Below are 18,754 nucleotides of genomic sequence, written 5' to 3'. Positions count from 1 at the left end.
CACATGTATTAAATATATGTTTATTTATTCTTGAAAATGTCTAAACTTACTAACGACATTTTGAAAGGTTTTTCTTTTCGTTATTATTGACACTAATGTCATTGACCCATATATTATAAAAATCAATTTAGGCTGTTCATTTTCTGCCAAATGCATAAATATATATATATATATGTGTCTTATGACAGAGAATAAGAACATTAGTGTATGAAGACATTATGTTTATGCAATAGAGGAATACATGGACAGAACATTGGTGTGTTCAGGATGAGTGTGTATGTGTGTGTATTCCTGCCTAAGGCTGTCTTTGCTCTCTCCTTCATGGCCCGAGTCCCAGCTCTCAGCCTGACCTCTACGCCACATACAGAGAGCAAATGAAGAGGAACTAACACGCAGCCCTGCATCTCTCCCCTCCACTCCACAAGCCTTTCTATCTCTCTTTTCCACCCCACAATTCCCTTTTATCCTCTAATCATCTCTCCCTCCTCTCTCTTTTTATTGCTTTCATACCCGTGCTCACCTCAACTCTCCTTTATTCCCTTCAGTCACTGTGAGGATCAACTTTTATATTTAAAATAGCGTTGTCATGAAAAAGAGGGATAATCCTGTTTTCTGCTCATGTTCTGCACAGGATGAACCTGCAAGGTGTCTCAAATACATATCTATATTCTTGTTAACACACAGACTGCCAACTTTTTCATTTATGCTTAACAAGAGACTATAAAAAAGTACATAAAACTACAATTGTACTATGTTTTTCAGACTTAAGCATTTACCATGGTATTCTTTTAAGTATTTGCAATACACCATGATAAGTGATTATGGTAGTCATTCATTACCTTGGTATAGCCTATATACATCAAAGTATTATGGTAATACCATGGTATCTTATTTATGAGGAAAATTTGATGGTACTCTTGTATGAAAAGTTAGTTTTGTAATGATAAAAAGCAGCTTATATGAGTTGTCCCACCCCGTTTCAAGCATAAGTGTGTGTTGCTTGCTCCCTCCTGAGCAGTCAGACCTGTAGCCATTAAAACATTCAAATATATATGACCATAAATATATATGAAAACATATGAATGCCAACCCACAATTGAAATCCAGAGAAAGGTTTCTGGAGCTCCTCATTTCTGAATCTGCATACAAAGGCACGGCACACTCATACCAAGATGGGTGGAAGGAGGGAATAAGTGTGTGTGTGTCTGTGTGTCTAGGGGTCTCATCTCTTGTCCATGCTAATGAGCGTGAAGTGACTTCACTTGCTGCAGCTGTCCGGCAGGCTGCTCCGAGTCGATTGGTGGCAAAATAAATAAAGATCTAGACGATGTGGTATGGATGACTGCTTCTGTCCCGAAGGCCGGAACACAGTGAGGGTCTGTGGGGAAGACACAAATGACAATTATTAACACACACACACACACACACACACACACACACACACACACACACACACACACACACACACACACACACACACACACACACACACACACACACACACACACACACACACACACACACACACACACACACACACACACACACAGTGCATTGAGACACTAAAACAAATTATGAAAATGGATGAATTACAACCCAATATATCTTTTTAACTTTTTTCTTTTTGTGGTTGAAATTAAGATCTTTTCTTGAGCAGCAAATCATCATATTAGAATGATTTCTGAAGGATCATGTGACACTGAAGACTGGAGTAATGCTGAAAATTCAGCTTTGCATCACAGGAATAAATTACAGTTTAAAACAGAAAACTTATATATAATATTGTTATAATATTTCACGATATAACTGTTTATGTTGTATTTTTGATCAAATAATTGCAGAATTGCTTCGCATAATACACTACTTTTTAAAAAAAAACATTTTAAAAGTATTACCGACCCCAAACTTTTGAACGGTCTTGTATGTATACAGTACTATATACAGTACATAAAAGGGAAAATATATTTTAAGGTCATTTTCCAGTTTTTCACCTTTTTAGCAGTTCACATAAATGATCCTCCAGAGTGATAAATACATTTTAAAAGTACAAATATTACATATAGGATCTCATGGTGTCATAAAAACTACACTTAAAAGGATAATTCACAGAAAATGTTATAATTTACTCACCCTCATGTGCTTCCAATCCAAAGTCGCATCACTTTCTTTTGATTTTAAGCAGGATGTTTAGTGCTGTCTTCCATACAATTAAATTACATGCACAGCCTGTCTAAATTCAAAAATGCATCATAAAAGTACCATAAAAGTAGCCAGAACAATTCATAACCTTATTCAATAGCTCTCAATTCTCATTTGTGCAATTTACTGTAAATATGTGCATATTCAAAATGGGTCGCAATCGGTTGTGAGATAACAAATGATGTTTGACACCATGGACACAAAAAATTTGAATATACACAAATAAATATTTATTTCTTAGTGAACACTTCTTTCAATAAAGTATTAAATAATCAGAAACCCATTTAAAATAGTTTTAGATGTCACACTGTAGGACTTTTTTCTATCACTTCTTGAAATTTCACATCAACTACTCAGAAGTATATTATCGTCTGCTCAAGTAATCCAGGTTTCACCGAGCTCTACCACAGTAATTTGCAGCACACAGCAGACTAGCCTCCTCGCAGAAATAAATGGCACTCAAGTCAGTGACCCTGACCCAAACCCGGCTTCATTACACGCTCACTGAACATGGGCCCTTCTCACCTCCTCCTCAGTCTGGACTCGCGTGTCGAACGGAACATGTCTCATAATGACGGCTGCCAGTCAGTCATTCAGCCACGCTCTGCCACTGCCGCAATGATCTCTAGACCTTAAATGTGCCTGTAGTGAACAAAAATGGAATTATTTGAGGTACAAAATGGCTGTCTATTATCTGTGTGTGACGGTGTGTGTATTGATGGCCTGTGGCTTGTGGTATATGTCACACTTTAGCATGTGGTAATGACAGTCCTTGGGCCATAGTCTCATTAAGAGTGGACACACACACACACTTCACTAGAGGTTACGAAGAGGGCCAGTGCACTCTGAAATTGTTCTGTAAATAAGCACAGCACTCATCTATAACCACTGGATTCCCCTCTGGGATACTGCAGATCTCACGTCAGACTTCAGCTGCCAGCATTTATTGGCTTGATTTTTCATTGTGCTCGTGATATAGTTATAGTACAGATTGAGATATTTGTCTGTGCAATATCGGCTGCAGCTGGGGTTGATTGTGATAATGGTTAGCCTACTGTGGATAAGAGCTGGCTGGTGAGCCAGTTTGGTGAAAAAGTTTGAGTCGGAGAGGGGGTTATTACAGTATGAGTGTTCATGGTGACCATGACTGACTCGGAGAACCATCCAAGATGCATGTTCATATGTTGTATATGCTATTTTGGGGAATGTTGACACTTTTATTTTGAGAAACAGTAGAAGGATGGTAAGGGTAAGGGACCATTATACATTACAAGGTAAGGAACCTTGCAGACTACAAATTCCAGTGTGTGGCAGATATAGCTCCGAGGGTGGGGTTAGGGTTAGATGGCATATATTTAACCCTAACCCTAACCCTGCTATTATTCAAGATACATTAGAAGCTCTTCAAAAAAATGCACTAATGTTCGTGTTTGGAACATATGCAAAGCAACGCAACAACATCCACGATTAGTTTTAATAGGAAACGAGATAACATACGGTCATTATGTCGTGAAATATCACCCTGAAAGTGTTTATTTTGTGTTAATGACCAACTGACTGTACAACATCCCGCTTATTACATGGCTAATCACCAAATAAGGGGACATATTGATTTGAGTTGAGATAAGTTTATAATCTTACAGTACCTGTATATTATCTTAAAGCAATTTCGCTACGAAAAATAGTTCACTACAGCGTACAAAATAATCGGTTTTAGCAACAAGACGAACAATGCAACAAATATTACATCGATAAGTCATCAGAGGTCATTTTCACTACATCCGATATCTGAGACGCAAGATGGTGCCAGAAATTTTGCAGGCAAAATATTTCCACTGTCTATAAGTGTAGTGATGTATCAAGCACAGCTCATACAGAAGTCTCTTTCAAACCTATGCAATGAATTTGCATGCCCAAATTGAACCTATTGCAAAATCATTCGCGAATGTGTGGATTCTTAGTGAAATTCTTGGACGAACATTAATTGCCACTGCACGTTGAATGAAACAAGAGAGCGAGTCCGCAGTGTGTAAACGAGAAACAGATATAGAGAACGAGATATACAGTGTTGCCATGGATGACAGTAAATTCTGCTTCAATTTCAACATTTTTGTTCATGTGTTTTTGTATTCACTGCCATTCATTTGCCTTACTGATGGTAATATGATAAATAGAAATATGATAAATTCGGTGAATGAGCGGAAAAGTCTGTGACTGAAACGGATGAATATTAGTAAAAACTGAACAGTTGGAGTATTCAAGAGACTGGTAGCATCATTCATATTCTGGAGAAAATTACAATTTTATGTTGTGTCCTCTCAGTTTTCAGTTCATGCAAAAAAAAAACACCTTTCATTTGCTTACTAATTTTGTACATTTTAATCGTATAAATCGTATTTTTTAAAAGTAACTGTACAGTACAAACAGGCCGTGAACAACAAGACAGGGCAATACTACAAAACCCAACAGTTAGCAAACAAATCCTGAAACTATTTAGCATTACTGTCTTGTCAGAGAATTTTAAATGATTTAAAGACTGTGTATTTGCGGTTTGCACATCTAAAGCTGCACTGGATGTTTCCCGAATCCCGAGAAACACTTGAGACCAGAGCACTGACACACGGCTTACCAATAAACCATCAACACTCTAGAGGTGAGAGGGAAAGAGAAAAGCGTCTCTGCCTTTCAGTTTGCCTGAGGGAATGCTATCCACTCCATTTTTACATGAAAGACCTTTTCTGTTTTTGTGATTGAGGGCATCGGGATGGCCTGAGGGAAGAGAGTTTGTGGGGGAGCGTTGTAGAAATGGGGGCGTGTTGAATGGTAATTCGCACGGAACAGCAAAATCCAATCATCCCGGTCAGTCGAAGCGCTGAGCATACAAAAAGCTGGTGTGCTCATACACACAAACACGCAAGCTCTTCGAATGGATATGAATCTGCTTTATTCGCGGTCGATTGAAGACAATGGTGCGCGCCGCAGATAAGATTCGCCCGGTCTCCTCGGACTGAGAAAATAACTATTACCCATCCACCCCGACCCCCTCGAAAACATACACACACGCAAACGTGTCCCAAATGTCCCAATGAACATAGATAAGCAAATGTCATGTCATTCTTGAGTTAACACGCATTCATTGCGGTTGCCGTCACTTTCGTAATCAAAATCAATAACAGCCAAAGGGCCATGAAAGTAATAAAAAAAAACAAGCTAATAAGCAGATGCTAATGAGCTCCAGAGAAAGGTCAAGTCTAAACAAAAGATTTCCTCCTTATAAATATTTAACCATGATTAGTATTAGAGGAGCAGGTAATTAAGCCATCAGGCATTAGGGCTGGCTACCTCTGATTGGGTCCTCATTTAAGATTAGTTCACTTGAGTGAAGGACCCCTCAACAACCCCTAATGGGTATCTTTTGTGTGTGAAGATGTCCGCTGCAAAAACAAACCACACACACACATAAACAACGCCAATGACTTCTATCCTTAACTACATACTGCAGATAACAGAATGCAATGAATGTAAAATAGCTGTTTATAAGATATGACTAGCAATTGGGTATTTGCATATGATGATATTGGTTTTCAAAAATAGAGCTCTCCAAGGAAGAAATGAATGAGATCTGAAATAGAAACGAGTAACTATTAAACAAAGAGCTGAACACTATATGGGCAAGGTGTCCTGCTTAGTGCCTGACAGACCGATCAGCTTTACAGGTCATATATGGTAAGGGTTATCAGTAGGTCAGGCACAAAGCAGGGCACCTTGCACCAATGGGGCCTACTATAAATGCAGCATACATGACAACCCAACATGTGCAAGGTGAAATCGACTTGACAGATATATTATAAGCAAACAAGAAAAAGAATGTGGACAGGTTCACACGGTAACGTTATCAGAATCAGTGTTTTGACAGCTGTGCAAACCTATTGATAAATACATTTACGGTTTGTGTACAACATATATTTAACAAATATCAGATTAACTGCCAACAAAGTACAAAAAACCATAAAATATAAAAATATAAAGCTAATTATAAAAGCACATTACATTACTGCTACTAAAAACTGATAAAAAAAACTAAAAGCTAATTCAAAATATTAATAAAAGTATGAATGATTATACTTAATTGGCCTACAGGTTTTGATGAATAACGAGGATGAAAACAGTTATTAACCTACATGATATGATTACGAATAATGAATATGTTTGGAATATGCATATGAATATACGAGCAGACCACAGTGTAGAAAAGTGAGGGTGAAAACAGTTGTATAAAGCTATAAATCTGCTTAAACAAAGTATTTAATTAAAAAAAATTGAATAAAGGATTAGTAGCGCACAAGTGTTACCACATTCATATACCCTACTTTATCCCCTACTCTTTTACCTGAAGTTGACATATATGTGGCGTTTATGTTTGTGTGTGTGTGCACAGGACAGTCCATGGGGACGGCTGTATGTTATCGCTCCTCTGCCATGACACACACACACACACAAGCACACGCACACACAAAAGCAGGTTTGTGTAGACTTGTCATAAAGGGAGCAGTTTGCCGAATCCCAGCACTCTGAGCGGGAGGATGTGAGAGAGCTTTAACCGTCTAACAGAAATTACACAGCTTTGCAGGTGAGTCAAGACGGAGACGGGTTTATTTTTCTTCACACGTTCCCCTGGTGAAAACTCCCCAACCTCGAGACACAAACCAATAAAAGCGGACGAGAAAGCAGTCATATACCAAGCGATAATGCTCCGCCTGCACACATGTGTGCCAGAGGGGGAAAAAAAAAGAGTGAGTGATTCTCTCGAGACAGACACTTGACATTTGTTGAATCAGACAATATATTCTGAAAAAGAAATGAATCACTTTTATCTATTCTCATTCCAATCTCTCATTATTCCCAGTTTATCAACCAGTTTTGGTCCGACGTGATGCTCATATAAGCTTAATAGAAGCATATCTCTCCATTCCCCATGCCACCAAAATAAAAAAGGGCTGTGTAGGATTAGGGCAGGAGAGAGGACATTACTGCTTTGTAAAAGGGACTGAAGACATTTCAGTGCTCCTCAGAGGGAGGGATGAACAGCGGAAAGTACATGAGCGGGGAAGGGGCAGATACACTAGCAGAAGAAATCATTCAAATCCCCTCAAAGGGAAAACCAGTTTTCCAGTCTCACAGTAAAAAGGATTGGGAGTTCACACATGGATAGGTTTATGTTCAGTACGCTCTGCCTACAAAACAGCTCAGAGAGAGAAAAGTATATGCATACTGAACGCTTGAGTCAGTGTGCACCTGTGGATCCTTGGCATTTACACACTTGCACCTGTCAAATTACTACAAGGAGACTAAACTCTGTCTCAAGGCTTGTTATGCGAGTCGGCATGAAATGAAAATTCACCATTCAACTTTATCAATTGCCGATTGGCTCTTTTATTTAGAAGGTGGGACTTTTTCTGCCATATTGAGTGTTGCAGTTTCTCCATCTATAATGAGTGAACCATCTTGATACACAGTCTTTGGTTCAACTTGTTTTAATTTACTTCCTTGTGTTCAAATTTGAATAGCAATTGTGTATCTTGTTTGCCACATCAATCTAAATTCAATTCAAATTCAGTTCAAACTGGTATTCTTAGTTCAATTCTGAAGGGTGCACAACCCTGAAACTCCAGATCCTTTGTTTTATTACTATTATTTTTGAAATGTATGCCTTTACAAGATAGTGCAGAGGAAACAACTCAGATCGAATGCCACCTGTCATGCCACGTCTCCAACATCACCCCGTACAAAGCACCTTATCAAAAACATTTAAACTGAAGTAACTAAAGTGAAGTCAGCTTGTAAATGGGTATCGGCAAGTTTTTTTTTTTCTTCGGTTCACTCTGGTTCAGTTAAGGGAGAACTGAGTAAAGAAAGTTAAACTTCTATCAGCACATGCCACACTCAGGCCTCTGCTGTGACTCCTCCATTTTTCTCCCACTGAAAGGTTCATCCCTCACAAACACGCACCCCGAGACCAGGCACTCACACACCTTCAGCCCACGAGGTCATTCTTCTGTGGCCAAGACAGCAGCACAGAAGTTCATTATCGTGTCCCTAATCTCAGGAGGAAGCATGCATGTTGACCGTAACCTTGGATTCCCTTGCAGACACATGCACATACACAAAATAACCACCAAAACAAGTCACTTCTAAAAATAAAGCCATTGCCACACATGGGAGGAAGAGAGCGAAAACAAGTTCTGTTCCAAATTTTAGTGGGCTGCATACCTACACACTACATTCTGCCTTCAAACCCTTACCAGACATAACAAAATAAGTTTACAGAGTCATGTAACATAATCTATCCACACAAAAAGTGAAAATACTGCATACATAACATTTTTACACTCTAGGAATAAAATGTGCAAAAATTGTAGATGTAGGGGAACAACAGCTTGTTACTAGGGCATTACCCTCAAAGTGGCATCTTTTATTTACCCCTAAGAGGTTCAAAGTAGTACCTTAAGGGTACATGTGACTACTCTAAAGGGCTTTTCGCACTGCATTTAACCCATATCGTTATTCTGAACCCTGCTTTTAACCATGGGTGGAAAAACGTTTCACACTTTGCTTTTGTGCTTAGGCTGGTTTGTGATCATTTTTTGTCAATGAGAACATAATACGTATGATTAATTTTCAGTTATTTGAATAAATGAGAAGTTGAGTGTCTCATGTGATTTGAGCAAGGACTGCCAGACCATCGCTAAAACCTTTTGCAAATCATTTTACGTTTTTTTTTTTTCAACGAGAGAAAAAAAAAGGTAAAACAGGACTTCATTGGATAGTGATGAGTGGCTATAACATACAAAACAAAGCAAGATTATACTAGTTACTTGGCTACTGGTTAACTTTATCCAATAGCCCATGCTGCTTAAATAACAGAAAAGAAGAGCCATTTCAGAAGAAAACGGAGTTATAAAAAATATTTTTTAATTAAAGAATATGGAGAGATTTCTTTCAAATAACATGCAACATCAGATCTTTCAAAATGAATCTGTTAACAAAGTAAGTTATGTGTGTTACTTCACTGTACGAAGGGATTGAGATTCAGTCTTTCTTATCTACCATCTCAGAATCTCACTCTCTCACCTCTTTTACCTGCATGAAGTCAACGAGACTTTCATTTATGCATTATTTAGCTAAATTCAATTAATTCTACATGCCCCATTTTGCCTGAATTACATTAGCAACAATTAATGTATAAATGTCCCAGCCATATTTAACAGGTCAATTAAAATAACCTTTTGGGCAATTTGGGGGGAAAAAAACAGCAGCAAAGGACCTGTTCAAATTTTCAGGAGACAAATGACCAGAGCGGTTATTATATACAGCAGAGCTCTTGAGCTTTTGCACAAGAGAATGAAAACATTACTTATCAGCCGTTGATCCAAATGAAGAATTATTCCAAGATGGTGTCTTAGCTAGAGGCTCTGCAGCGAGCAGACCACAGTGTAGAAAAGTGAGGGTGAAAACAGAGGAAGTCTGCAGTATATAAATTATTTGGAGAGCATGTTAGAGGATATAGCTTGCTAATGAATAGAGCCATCAGGCTAGTGGAGCTCATGGAAAGGACTGCCATCTGCCTCCCCATTATAATAATGAACTGTGTGTCACCCCACGGCAGGAACTGTGCGCTACAGGTGCACAGAACCTGTGGGAGAGCATTATATACCAGAACATCCAAATAAGCTCCACCCCTGGAGCACCAAAGCAGTTTCTTCACACCTCATCGGTTAGACAAATGCACTGGTGAACTACTTGTCACTCAAGACCACAATCTGCAAACTACTGTTCTGAGAACTGTCAGCGTTTAGTTACAGTACCTCATGATTTTGTTAAAGAGATCATTCAAAAAGATAAAATTCCTCACCCTCATATGACTTTCTTATGTGGAACATTCTGTGGAGATATTTTAAAGAATGTTTTACTGCCTTACAAAGAAAGTAAATGGGGTCCAAACAGTGTTACTATCATTGACTAAAATTACAAGTATTAAAAGCATTTTTAAAGAGGACCTATTTTGCCCTTTTACAAAGTCTTGATTTTGTTTTTTGGGGTCTACTAGAATAGGTTTTCATGCTTGAATTCTAAAAAAAAAAAAAAAATTTTTTTTTTTTTTTTTCCATAATTTACATTATTGCAGCACCTCTCTTCCCAGTCTGTCTGTAACGGTCTGTTTAGTTCTGGTCTCTATGAAGGGACGAGGCCTTCAATATGTTTGCCCACAATTTCATAAGTTGTATGGATTATGAAACTTTACTTTTCTTTTCCTTTTTTGGTCACCATTAACTTTCATTGTAGGAAAAAGAGCAGCATGAACATTCTTCAAAATATCTCCTTTTGCTTTCCACAGGTGAAAGAACATTTGAAAGGACACGAAAGTGAGTAAATTATGACCAAATAAAAAAAACCTTTTCTGGGTAAACTAATACTTTAATGTGTAATCCAAAATGATGGTTCAGTTGTCATTCCTATAATGCCAAGTGCTAGTTCGGCAAGGATTAGAGTACCTGAGAAACACAGTGAGAGAGAATCCATAATCCCTCTGTGAGAAACTCTCTTTGATTACACCCGGCAGAAACATTCACACAGCACACAAACAGGAACAATCTGCAAAGTTATCAGAGAAAAGTAGTAGAAAGAGAGGAAAAGCACTGATAAAGTAGAGAGGACTTAGGGAGTATTTCCCCCGTAGCTGCTCTGAGATGAGAGCGAGATCTGCCCTTAGAGGAATAATCTTAACAGAATGAAGATTAACCTCTGATTTCTGAGAGGCAATGACGGAGAAAACCAAGAGCCGTGAGAGAAAACGAACATTTGCGGGCACGATCTCAACGGGGAAAAAGGTAGACACGAAAAGACTGACAGGTATAAAGGGCATGGATCCGTTTAGGGCGCATATGAAGAACGATACATGTAGGAAGATAAAGAAAAAGGGAGATAGGTATTATATGTTGACAAACAATGACACAGATTAACATTTTTTGGATGAATGTACACCACAAAAATGTATTGAAGCAAATAAAGGTCATTTTAATTTCAAGTTGACTATTGAGGGTCTAAGCTAGGGGCAAAGTTACCTGACTGACAGGGTCTCTGAGGATTTAAGTCAATCACAGATGCTGCACAAAAAAACGTGGCCAAGATTTTGATTCTCCATGTGGTGTCCATTCAGCCTTGGCCTCTCCTGAAAAAACAGCCTTCATTTAGTCAGTCCACCATTCAATAGCTTTATAAATGGGTCTGGATTCAAATGTTGAGAGAGAGAGAGAGAGAAAGAGTTCCAGTGAAGATGGCATGTTTGTGTTTGCCATGTTTTTAGACCACCAGTGCGCACAGAGAATGTTCATCTGGCATGGAGAGGAGTTCTCATGGCTGGCAACTTTATAAATGTGTGTGTATGTGTGTGTGTGAAGCGGATTTTTAGCCTGAAAGTGAAGAGGCATTTTCACTGCTCTCCAGAACTACTGGAGCGACACTGCATAGTCTGACGGATAAATTTAAAATGGTGAGGAGAATGAGGGTGGGGAAAGAGATATAAAAGAGAGAGAGGCTATGCTTCAGGATGGAAACGTGCTTTCACTCTCAAATGCTCTCATTCTTTGCAGCGTCTAGCTCTCTCTCGCTTTTCTTCTAATTTTGTGTGTCAAAATATGCTTTTCATGAAACTATTCCTAATCTACAACTATGAACGCCATCAGTGGAACATATAATAGTTTAAAGGGTTATTTCACCCAAAAATAACAAATCTGTCATCATTTACTCACCCTCATGTCGTTCCAAACCCGCAAGACTTTCGTTCATCCTCGAAACACAAATGAAGATATTTTAATGAAATCTGAGAGATTTCTGTCCCTCTATTGACAGTCCATGCAACTACCATTTTCACACTTTAAAAAGTTCATAAAGAGATCGTAAAACTTATCCATATAAACGGAGCAGTTTAGCCCAAATTTTCAGAGGAACAAATTTAATTTAGGCTTTTCTAAATTAAAAGTCACACATCAGTTGTGGTAAACAGAAGCTCGAGCTCTACTAATGAGGTTCATTCTCGTGTGTTACGCAGCACGTTTGAGCTTCCGCAAGATCCAATGAGGTTTATTCTCATGTTCAAGTACAGTTGGGGATCTGTTTGTGTTCGCTAATCAAAGAAACATTCACTGATCAAAGAAAAGCTGATCAGAGTTCTCATTTTTGGGTGAACTAACCCTTTAACTAATGCAGTCAATTGAACTTATTAAGAGAGCAACTTCTGAATATTAAAAACTTCTACTTATAAATAAAAACGAGCATTTAAAACGTGTAAAGCATTTAAAAGAATGTAAAACACAAGGCACAATAACTGAAAAACAGAGAAACACGGTGTAATGGCTGAAGGCTGATCTGATATTCGGATTATTTGTCACGCAATTTAACTAAAGCATAAAACAACAAATTAAAAACATTTTAAAATGTGTAAACAAGTCATGATTGACAAGTTAAAAACTCAAATTTGATTGCAAAATGGACTGAATTTGTAGGCTTATTTGTGATTAATTTGGTTAGTCATGTAATTTATTTGATACATGCATTTAATCATGCCCTCCTATTAAGACAATAATAGGACGCAGTCAGAAGTGGTTTAGGGTTTGATTTGTTTATTCTTTTTAAAGCAGATCAGGGGCTCGACCTGAAACTTGTGAACGACAAGACAAAAAAAATCGATAATGAACATCACACGCAAAAACACAATGAACAGCTGGAAGATGTGACTAGTGCAATGGGGAGTGTGATGGAGGATTGTGGTGGATTAGAAGGGTGGATTCACAGGTATGGCGGCTGGATAAATAAACGCTAAGCGGCCAGATGGACCGAATCTAGAACCAACTCCGATTTCAGAGTTCTGCGATTTTTTTGCGGTTGGGTCTAGACTGGCCTAGTGAGGCCAATATTTGGTGTCTAGTTCGGTTGTTTTCAATGAACGCTTTCCTTTTTGAACCAAAAACGTTTTTGGTTCAGGTGTTCAGAACATTAGAGTTCCACCTACGATCGCCGCTGCTTACTAATTCTGTCCCTTTCAGAATGTGATTTCTCCTAACTGGATTAAAGAGAAATAACAGGAAGGTAGGAGGAAGGTAAAAGTGATTGGGGAAAGGTACAGGAAAAAAGGAAGGTTCAAGGGTGTCTATCTATCTCTCAGTTCACTGCAGATCCTGGTTCAGTTCTGCTCAGGTGTGTCTCCGGGTGGTTTCTTTCCTTGGGAACAGTCGATAAACGGTGGGATCACAGACACAAACAGGTCTTCCTCTCTTCCTGCATGGAGACTTAACCCCCAGTTCTCAACTTGTCCTAGACAAAGATAAAAAGACAGAATTCTTGTTAGGAAAAAAGCGAGAGATGCAGTGGCACGTTTCCAAGGCATCTGCATGCAAATACACAAGAAAAAGAGATTTAGAGGAGAAAAAGGGAGGGAATGTGAGTGCATGTGTGCATATTCTTGAGAGATGAACCACAAGGCAAGCCACGGTGGAAGCAAAAAGCCCCAACACAACCAAACGTAAACATGCGGCTCTTTCTTCCATCAATACACATCTCTCACAGGCTACTGCACCCGATAACAGGAAATAAGAATCCCTCGAGTGAGAGAAGGAGAGAGTATGGAGAAAAAAAAAGGTGAGGTGGTGAAGATAGATGGGCGTTATGACTATTAAAAAAAAAGGAAGAAGCAATGGTGAAGAGGTTTAGAGAGAAAACAAAACGGATTCGTCCTCATTTGAACTTCCATTAATATGAACACATTAAATTGCAATTGCAACCCATTTTATGTAATCTGAGTGAAACGGGATAACGGGGAAACATCATAAAAGTACTTAAGTACATAACATACTATAAAAATAGTCCATATGACTATATGCCAAGTCTTCTGAAGTCAGATGATCGATTTTGTTATATCAAAGAGTTTCCATTGACAGATCTCTTAAATCTTATTCATGTTTACAATTTGCATATATAATATTTGGCATGTCAAGAAGTGTCATAGCAGGTTTGGTGTCACTGACGGCAAAAGTTATTGTAACAGACTGTAAAGCACCAAATTTGATATGCACATATATAAATCAGTGTTATTGTTAACTAAAACTAAAGTTATTAAAGGGGTGGTTGAATATGATTTCACTTTCTAACTTTATTTAGTCTGTAATGTTGCTGTTTGAGCATAAACAACATCTGCAAAGTTACAACGCTCAAAGTTCAAATCAAAGTGAGACATTTTCTTTTAAAGAAATTGCTTTTTAAAGACGACAACAAACGGCTGGTAGGGACTACAAGACATTCCTCCCGGGTTAGTGACATCACTAACCCTAAAATTTACATAATCCCCACCCCTGGGAATGCGATTTAAAGATTATCAAGACAAAATATGTTAATCAATGACTAGAAGACAACTACACATAACTACACTACACCAACTAACCATTCAGAAAATGTTGTCTACATGTTGTCACTTCTTCTAGAATCTCTCCATCTTTCTGACTTCGGTTTGAACATAAAAGGCTAAAAGTTTTTGAAATTTTCAGTGCATGTCTGTGTGAGGTAAAAGGACACAAGCTCTTGAAGCTCCGTCCCCTGTGCCGGGAGCAGCAACTCATTTGCATTTAAAGAAACAGACACAAAAACGGTGTGTTTTTGCTCACCCTCAAAAAGTGACAACTTCAACATGCTATATAAAAATATCTGTGGGGTATTTTGAGCTAAAACTTCACACACACACTCTGGGGACATCAAAGACTTATTTTACACCTTGTGAAAAGTGTATTATACCACCCCTTTAAAAAAACAGCAATTGAAATTAAGATAAAAATGTAATAAAATATAAATATTACTTTAAAATCTAAAAAGTAAAGAATTTAAATGAGTACAAGTAAAATTACCAAAAGGAAACCTGAAATACAAATTAAATAAACTAAATAGAATTATTAAAATACAATAACTAATAATAGAAATGATAAAAGCACAACACAAAACTACTACAACTTAAACCAAAATAAGAATGAAAAATGAACATAAAAATAAACGCTAATTTAAAATATTACTCAATAGTATATAAATAATAATTACACTGATTGAAATTGCTCAATATGGTAATTTTATGAAGATTTTTGTCATTTTTTGTAGTGTGACAGCCCTTGGTCACCATTCACTTTTATTATATGATTGAAATTGCTCAATATGGTAATTTTATGAAGCTTTTAATCATTTTTTGTAGTGTGACAGCCCTTGGTCACCATTCACTTTTATTATGAAAAAGACCAGACTAAACATCTCTTTTTGTGATCGATGAAATAAAACCATATGGCTTGCAACAATATGAGGGTGAATAAATCCCTTTAAGGCACCTCAGTGTATCTCTCTCAGGCACTCACTGCTTTTGTGAGCTCAGTATCATAATGCTAAAATATGCGGAAAGTTCTAGAGTAGAGGAAAAACACTCGAACAGGTGGTGGCATGTGTCCCAAACCTCTATAGGACACAAGTTTAAGCCAGTGAAAAATACGTCTTGGCACAAACAGATGCTGCAGTCACAAACTCTTCCGTACTTTTTCTGAAAGAGTGGACGACAGTTGAGAGAAGAGAGGGAGAGAGAGAGGGAGGGTGAGGAGTGTTTGACCACGCGTTAAGAATAAGAAAGAGCAAATGAGAGATCGCTGGTGATAAAGTAGTATTCATGGTGCTTAGAGAGGAAGAGGGCGTGTGCTTTATCTCTGGACTCAGGGCACTATCGGCTCGGGGTTGTACCGCAGTCACTGCTTTACAAAGTGATAGAAGAAGGAGAAGAAGGTCACAGCCAAAATATTATCAGTCCAGCAAAGATAAACCATGGAGTAATTACGCTCACAAAGCAACAGCCATGACCGATCACTGTCGTTACCCTCTCTGCTGGTCAGGCTGTATCAGGGGAATTCATTCCTCTTTAGCTATGGTGACAACTGATTACAGAGCCACTCTATCTAGACGCTTTCAATAAGAGTTAGTTATACAAATATATAGTGCTTATGTCCGTGTTCTCTGAAAACGACAAGGATAAGATCCTGAGGGACTTCCAGATCCAGACAGACAAGCAAGGACTGGCCAACAAATCAGACTTTGTGATCTACAAAAAAAAGGCCAGGGATTCAAGGAGAACACAATACACAGCATTCAAAGTAGTTCTGCGGGTGAAAGGGTGTCTAATCAAACTCTACAGTATTTTGGTCCAAATTCAATTGTTCATTGATAAAAGATTTAGTTGAATTAAACAGATGCCAACATGGAAAGGGTGTCTGACATGCCCACATCCTCAAGAATCATGAACAAAACTATGCAAGGTAAAATATTACAGATTAAATAGGGCTTCAACTTGCATATTGTTCAGCCAATGCAGCTAATGATGATACAGTATTACTACATTTCAATGTGCGACTTTACTCAGATAAAATATTTATGATAAACACATTGGTATTTAGATCACTATACTTGACATCCAATTTAAAATACAGGTCTAAAAACCAGTTGAAAACCACTGTCCTGGTTTTCAAGAAGAACAGACATGATACATAGAAATGATATTTTATCAGAGTTATGAGTTTGCAGTAAAGATAAAAGACTGGATACCGATAAAACACACAGCTTATTTCCATTGCGTAGTATATGTGTAAACAAAACAGCAAACAAAAAGTCTTTGGAATAAGAACAGACACAAATTCAGTAATTTTTCCGATTAAAATCTCTTAAATCACATTGATACTTTGCTTATATACAGTACAAATATGGTTTGTCAAAAGACATTTCACTGCAGGTCTGGTATAAAACAAAACAAAATTCCAAATTCACACACTTTGCATGGCTGCAGAGGAATAGGACTCCATCTCTCTTTCTCACACATAGACACAGCACATAAGCTGTTTAGCTATTTTGTTATCTGGCTGTTATTTTTTTGGTGTTCCTGTGTGACTAATAAATGCTTATTACACAGGTAAGCTCTGATCCTCACAGCAGAGTCAATGAAATCAGAAAATACCTCATACCCATATTCAATTTACCAGACAACAATACTAAGAACAGGCCCGAGCACACGAACATGCATATACGCAAACACAAAAACATTAGAGATGCTAAAGAAGTTACAGGTAAATTCGGCGCATACACAACTATGAATAAAACATCTCTTTATTTACATGATGTATTGCTTAAGTGCTGCAGAATTCACAGCGCTGCATTAAACTAATACCCAAGAGGGCAACACTCTTTTGCTCTCGCTACCCAAAAACTGTGCCGTTGTAAAAATCTAATGGAAAGACCCATCTGAATATAAATTGTGTTTGCGTGGAATTGCTGGAGTGTGCGGAGGAGATTTTCAGAGAGGGTCGGTCCAATTCTGCCCATTGCCATCCTTGCATTGCAGAATCGGGACCGGGGGATGTTGCGGCGGTGGGGGATTGTGGGACGGTGCTATTTAAATTTCTTGTCCCCGTTTCCACTTACTTCATTTAACACACACTTAGGCCGCACCAAGAACAGCAGCTGTCAGCTGGTATTATGGAAATTACTCTTTCGTCTGAGCCTACAATTTAGAGTGAACTTAGTGGCGCCTGTAGCCAAGCAGAAAGTGAAGAGAACGCTAGGCAAAAGTTTCGATCTGCAAAATGGAGGTGTGGGTCAGGCAGAGAGTGTGTTACAGAGCTTGGAGAGGATGGCAAGGCTGTTTCACTGGATCTTAATGCTGGAGGCTAAAGAGCAGCTGTAGATGCTAATTCCTACACTGGGGTTACTGGGAACTGGTAGAATGCACAAAACAGAAGACACACACACACACACTAGAATGTGTCTCAATTCACACCACTAGCACTATGGGCAAATGAGGCAAAAATTTTTGACTTGCATGAGTGATTCTTTTACAAACTATTTTACATTTATATTAAAACATTAACATTTAACATCTCAGCTGCCCTGGAATAAAGATCTCAAATTGTACACGTATTTACCATATAAATAAAAAATAAGTTATGAAAAATAAAAAACGTTGTATGTGTATATGTATATATATTAGGGCTGTCAAACGATTAATCGCGATTAATCGCATCCAAAATAAAAGTTTGTTTTTACATAATATATGTGTGTGTACGGTGTATAATTATTTTCTATATATAAATACACACACATGCATGTATATATTTAAGAAATATTTGCATGTATATACTGTGTATATATATTTATATTATATATAATTTATATTATATATAAATATTTTATATATAAATAACACATTTTCTTAAATATATATATGCATGTGTGTGTATTTATATATAGAAAATAATTATACTCCGTACACAGACATAAATTATGTAAACACAAACTTTTATTTTGGATGCGATTAATCGTGATTAATCGTTTGACAGCCCTAATATATATATATATATATATATATATATATTTATGTTAGATGAAACAAACTTTTATGTTAGATGCAATTAATCACGATTAATCGATTTGACAGTTA

The 18,754-nt window shown here is 37.7% G+C and overlaps 1 protein-coding gene and 1 long non-coding RNA gene across 6 annotated transcripts in view; both read right to left on the bottom strand.

Annotated features, from left to right (window-relative positions):
- Window positions 1–1,157: 1,157 nt before the first annotated feature.
- Window positions 1,158–12,060, bottom strand: LOC307156752. Its single transcript, XR_013820797.1, has 3 exons — window positions 11,322–12,060; window positions 2,725–2,841; window positions 1,158–1,378 (listed from the first exon to the last, which is right to left on the bottom strand). It is a non-coding gene; the product is annotated as an uncharacterized lncRNA (long non-coding RNA).
- A 796-nt stretch (window positions 12,061–12,856) lies between these two features.
- Window positions 12,857–18,754, bottom strand: part of chchd3a (coiled-coil-helix-coiled-coil-helix domain containing 3a) — a 67,362-nt gene continuing 61,464 nt past the window's right edge. For all 5 annotated transcript variants that reach the window (XM_079868258.1, XM_079868259.1, XM_079868261.1 and 2 more), the window contains one exon: window positions 12,857–13,569. In XM_079868258.1, the coding sequence (XP_079724384.1) occupies window positions 13,546–13,569 (24 nt within the window). In that variant the 3' untranslated portion in view covers window positions 12,857–13,545. The remainder of the gene's footprint in view (window positions 13,570–18,754) is intronic.

The sequence above is a fragment of the Squalius cephalus genome (assembly GCF_949319135.1).
Source record: "Squalius cephalus genome assembly, chromosome: 4".
NCBI lineage: Eukaryota > Metazoa > Chordata > Actinopteri > Cypriniformes > Leuciscidae > Squalius > Squalius cephalus.
Note: the sequence above shows the minus strand (reverse complement) of the source record. Positions and strands in the feature narration are given on the sequence as shown.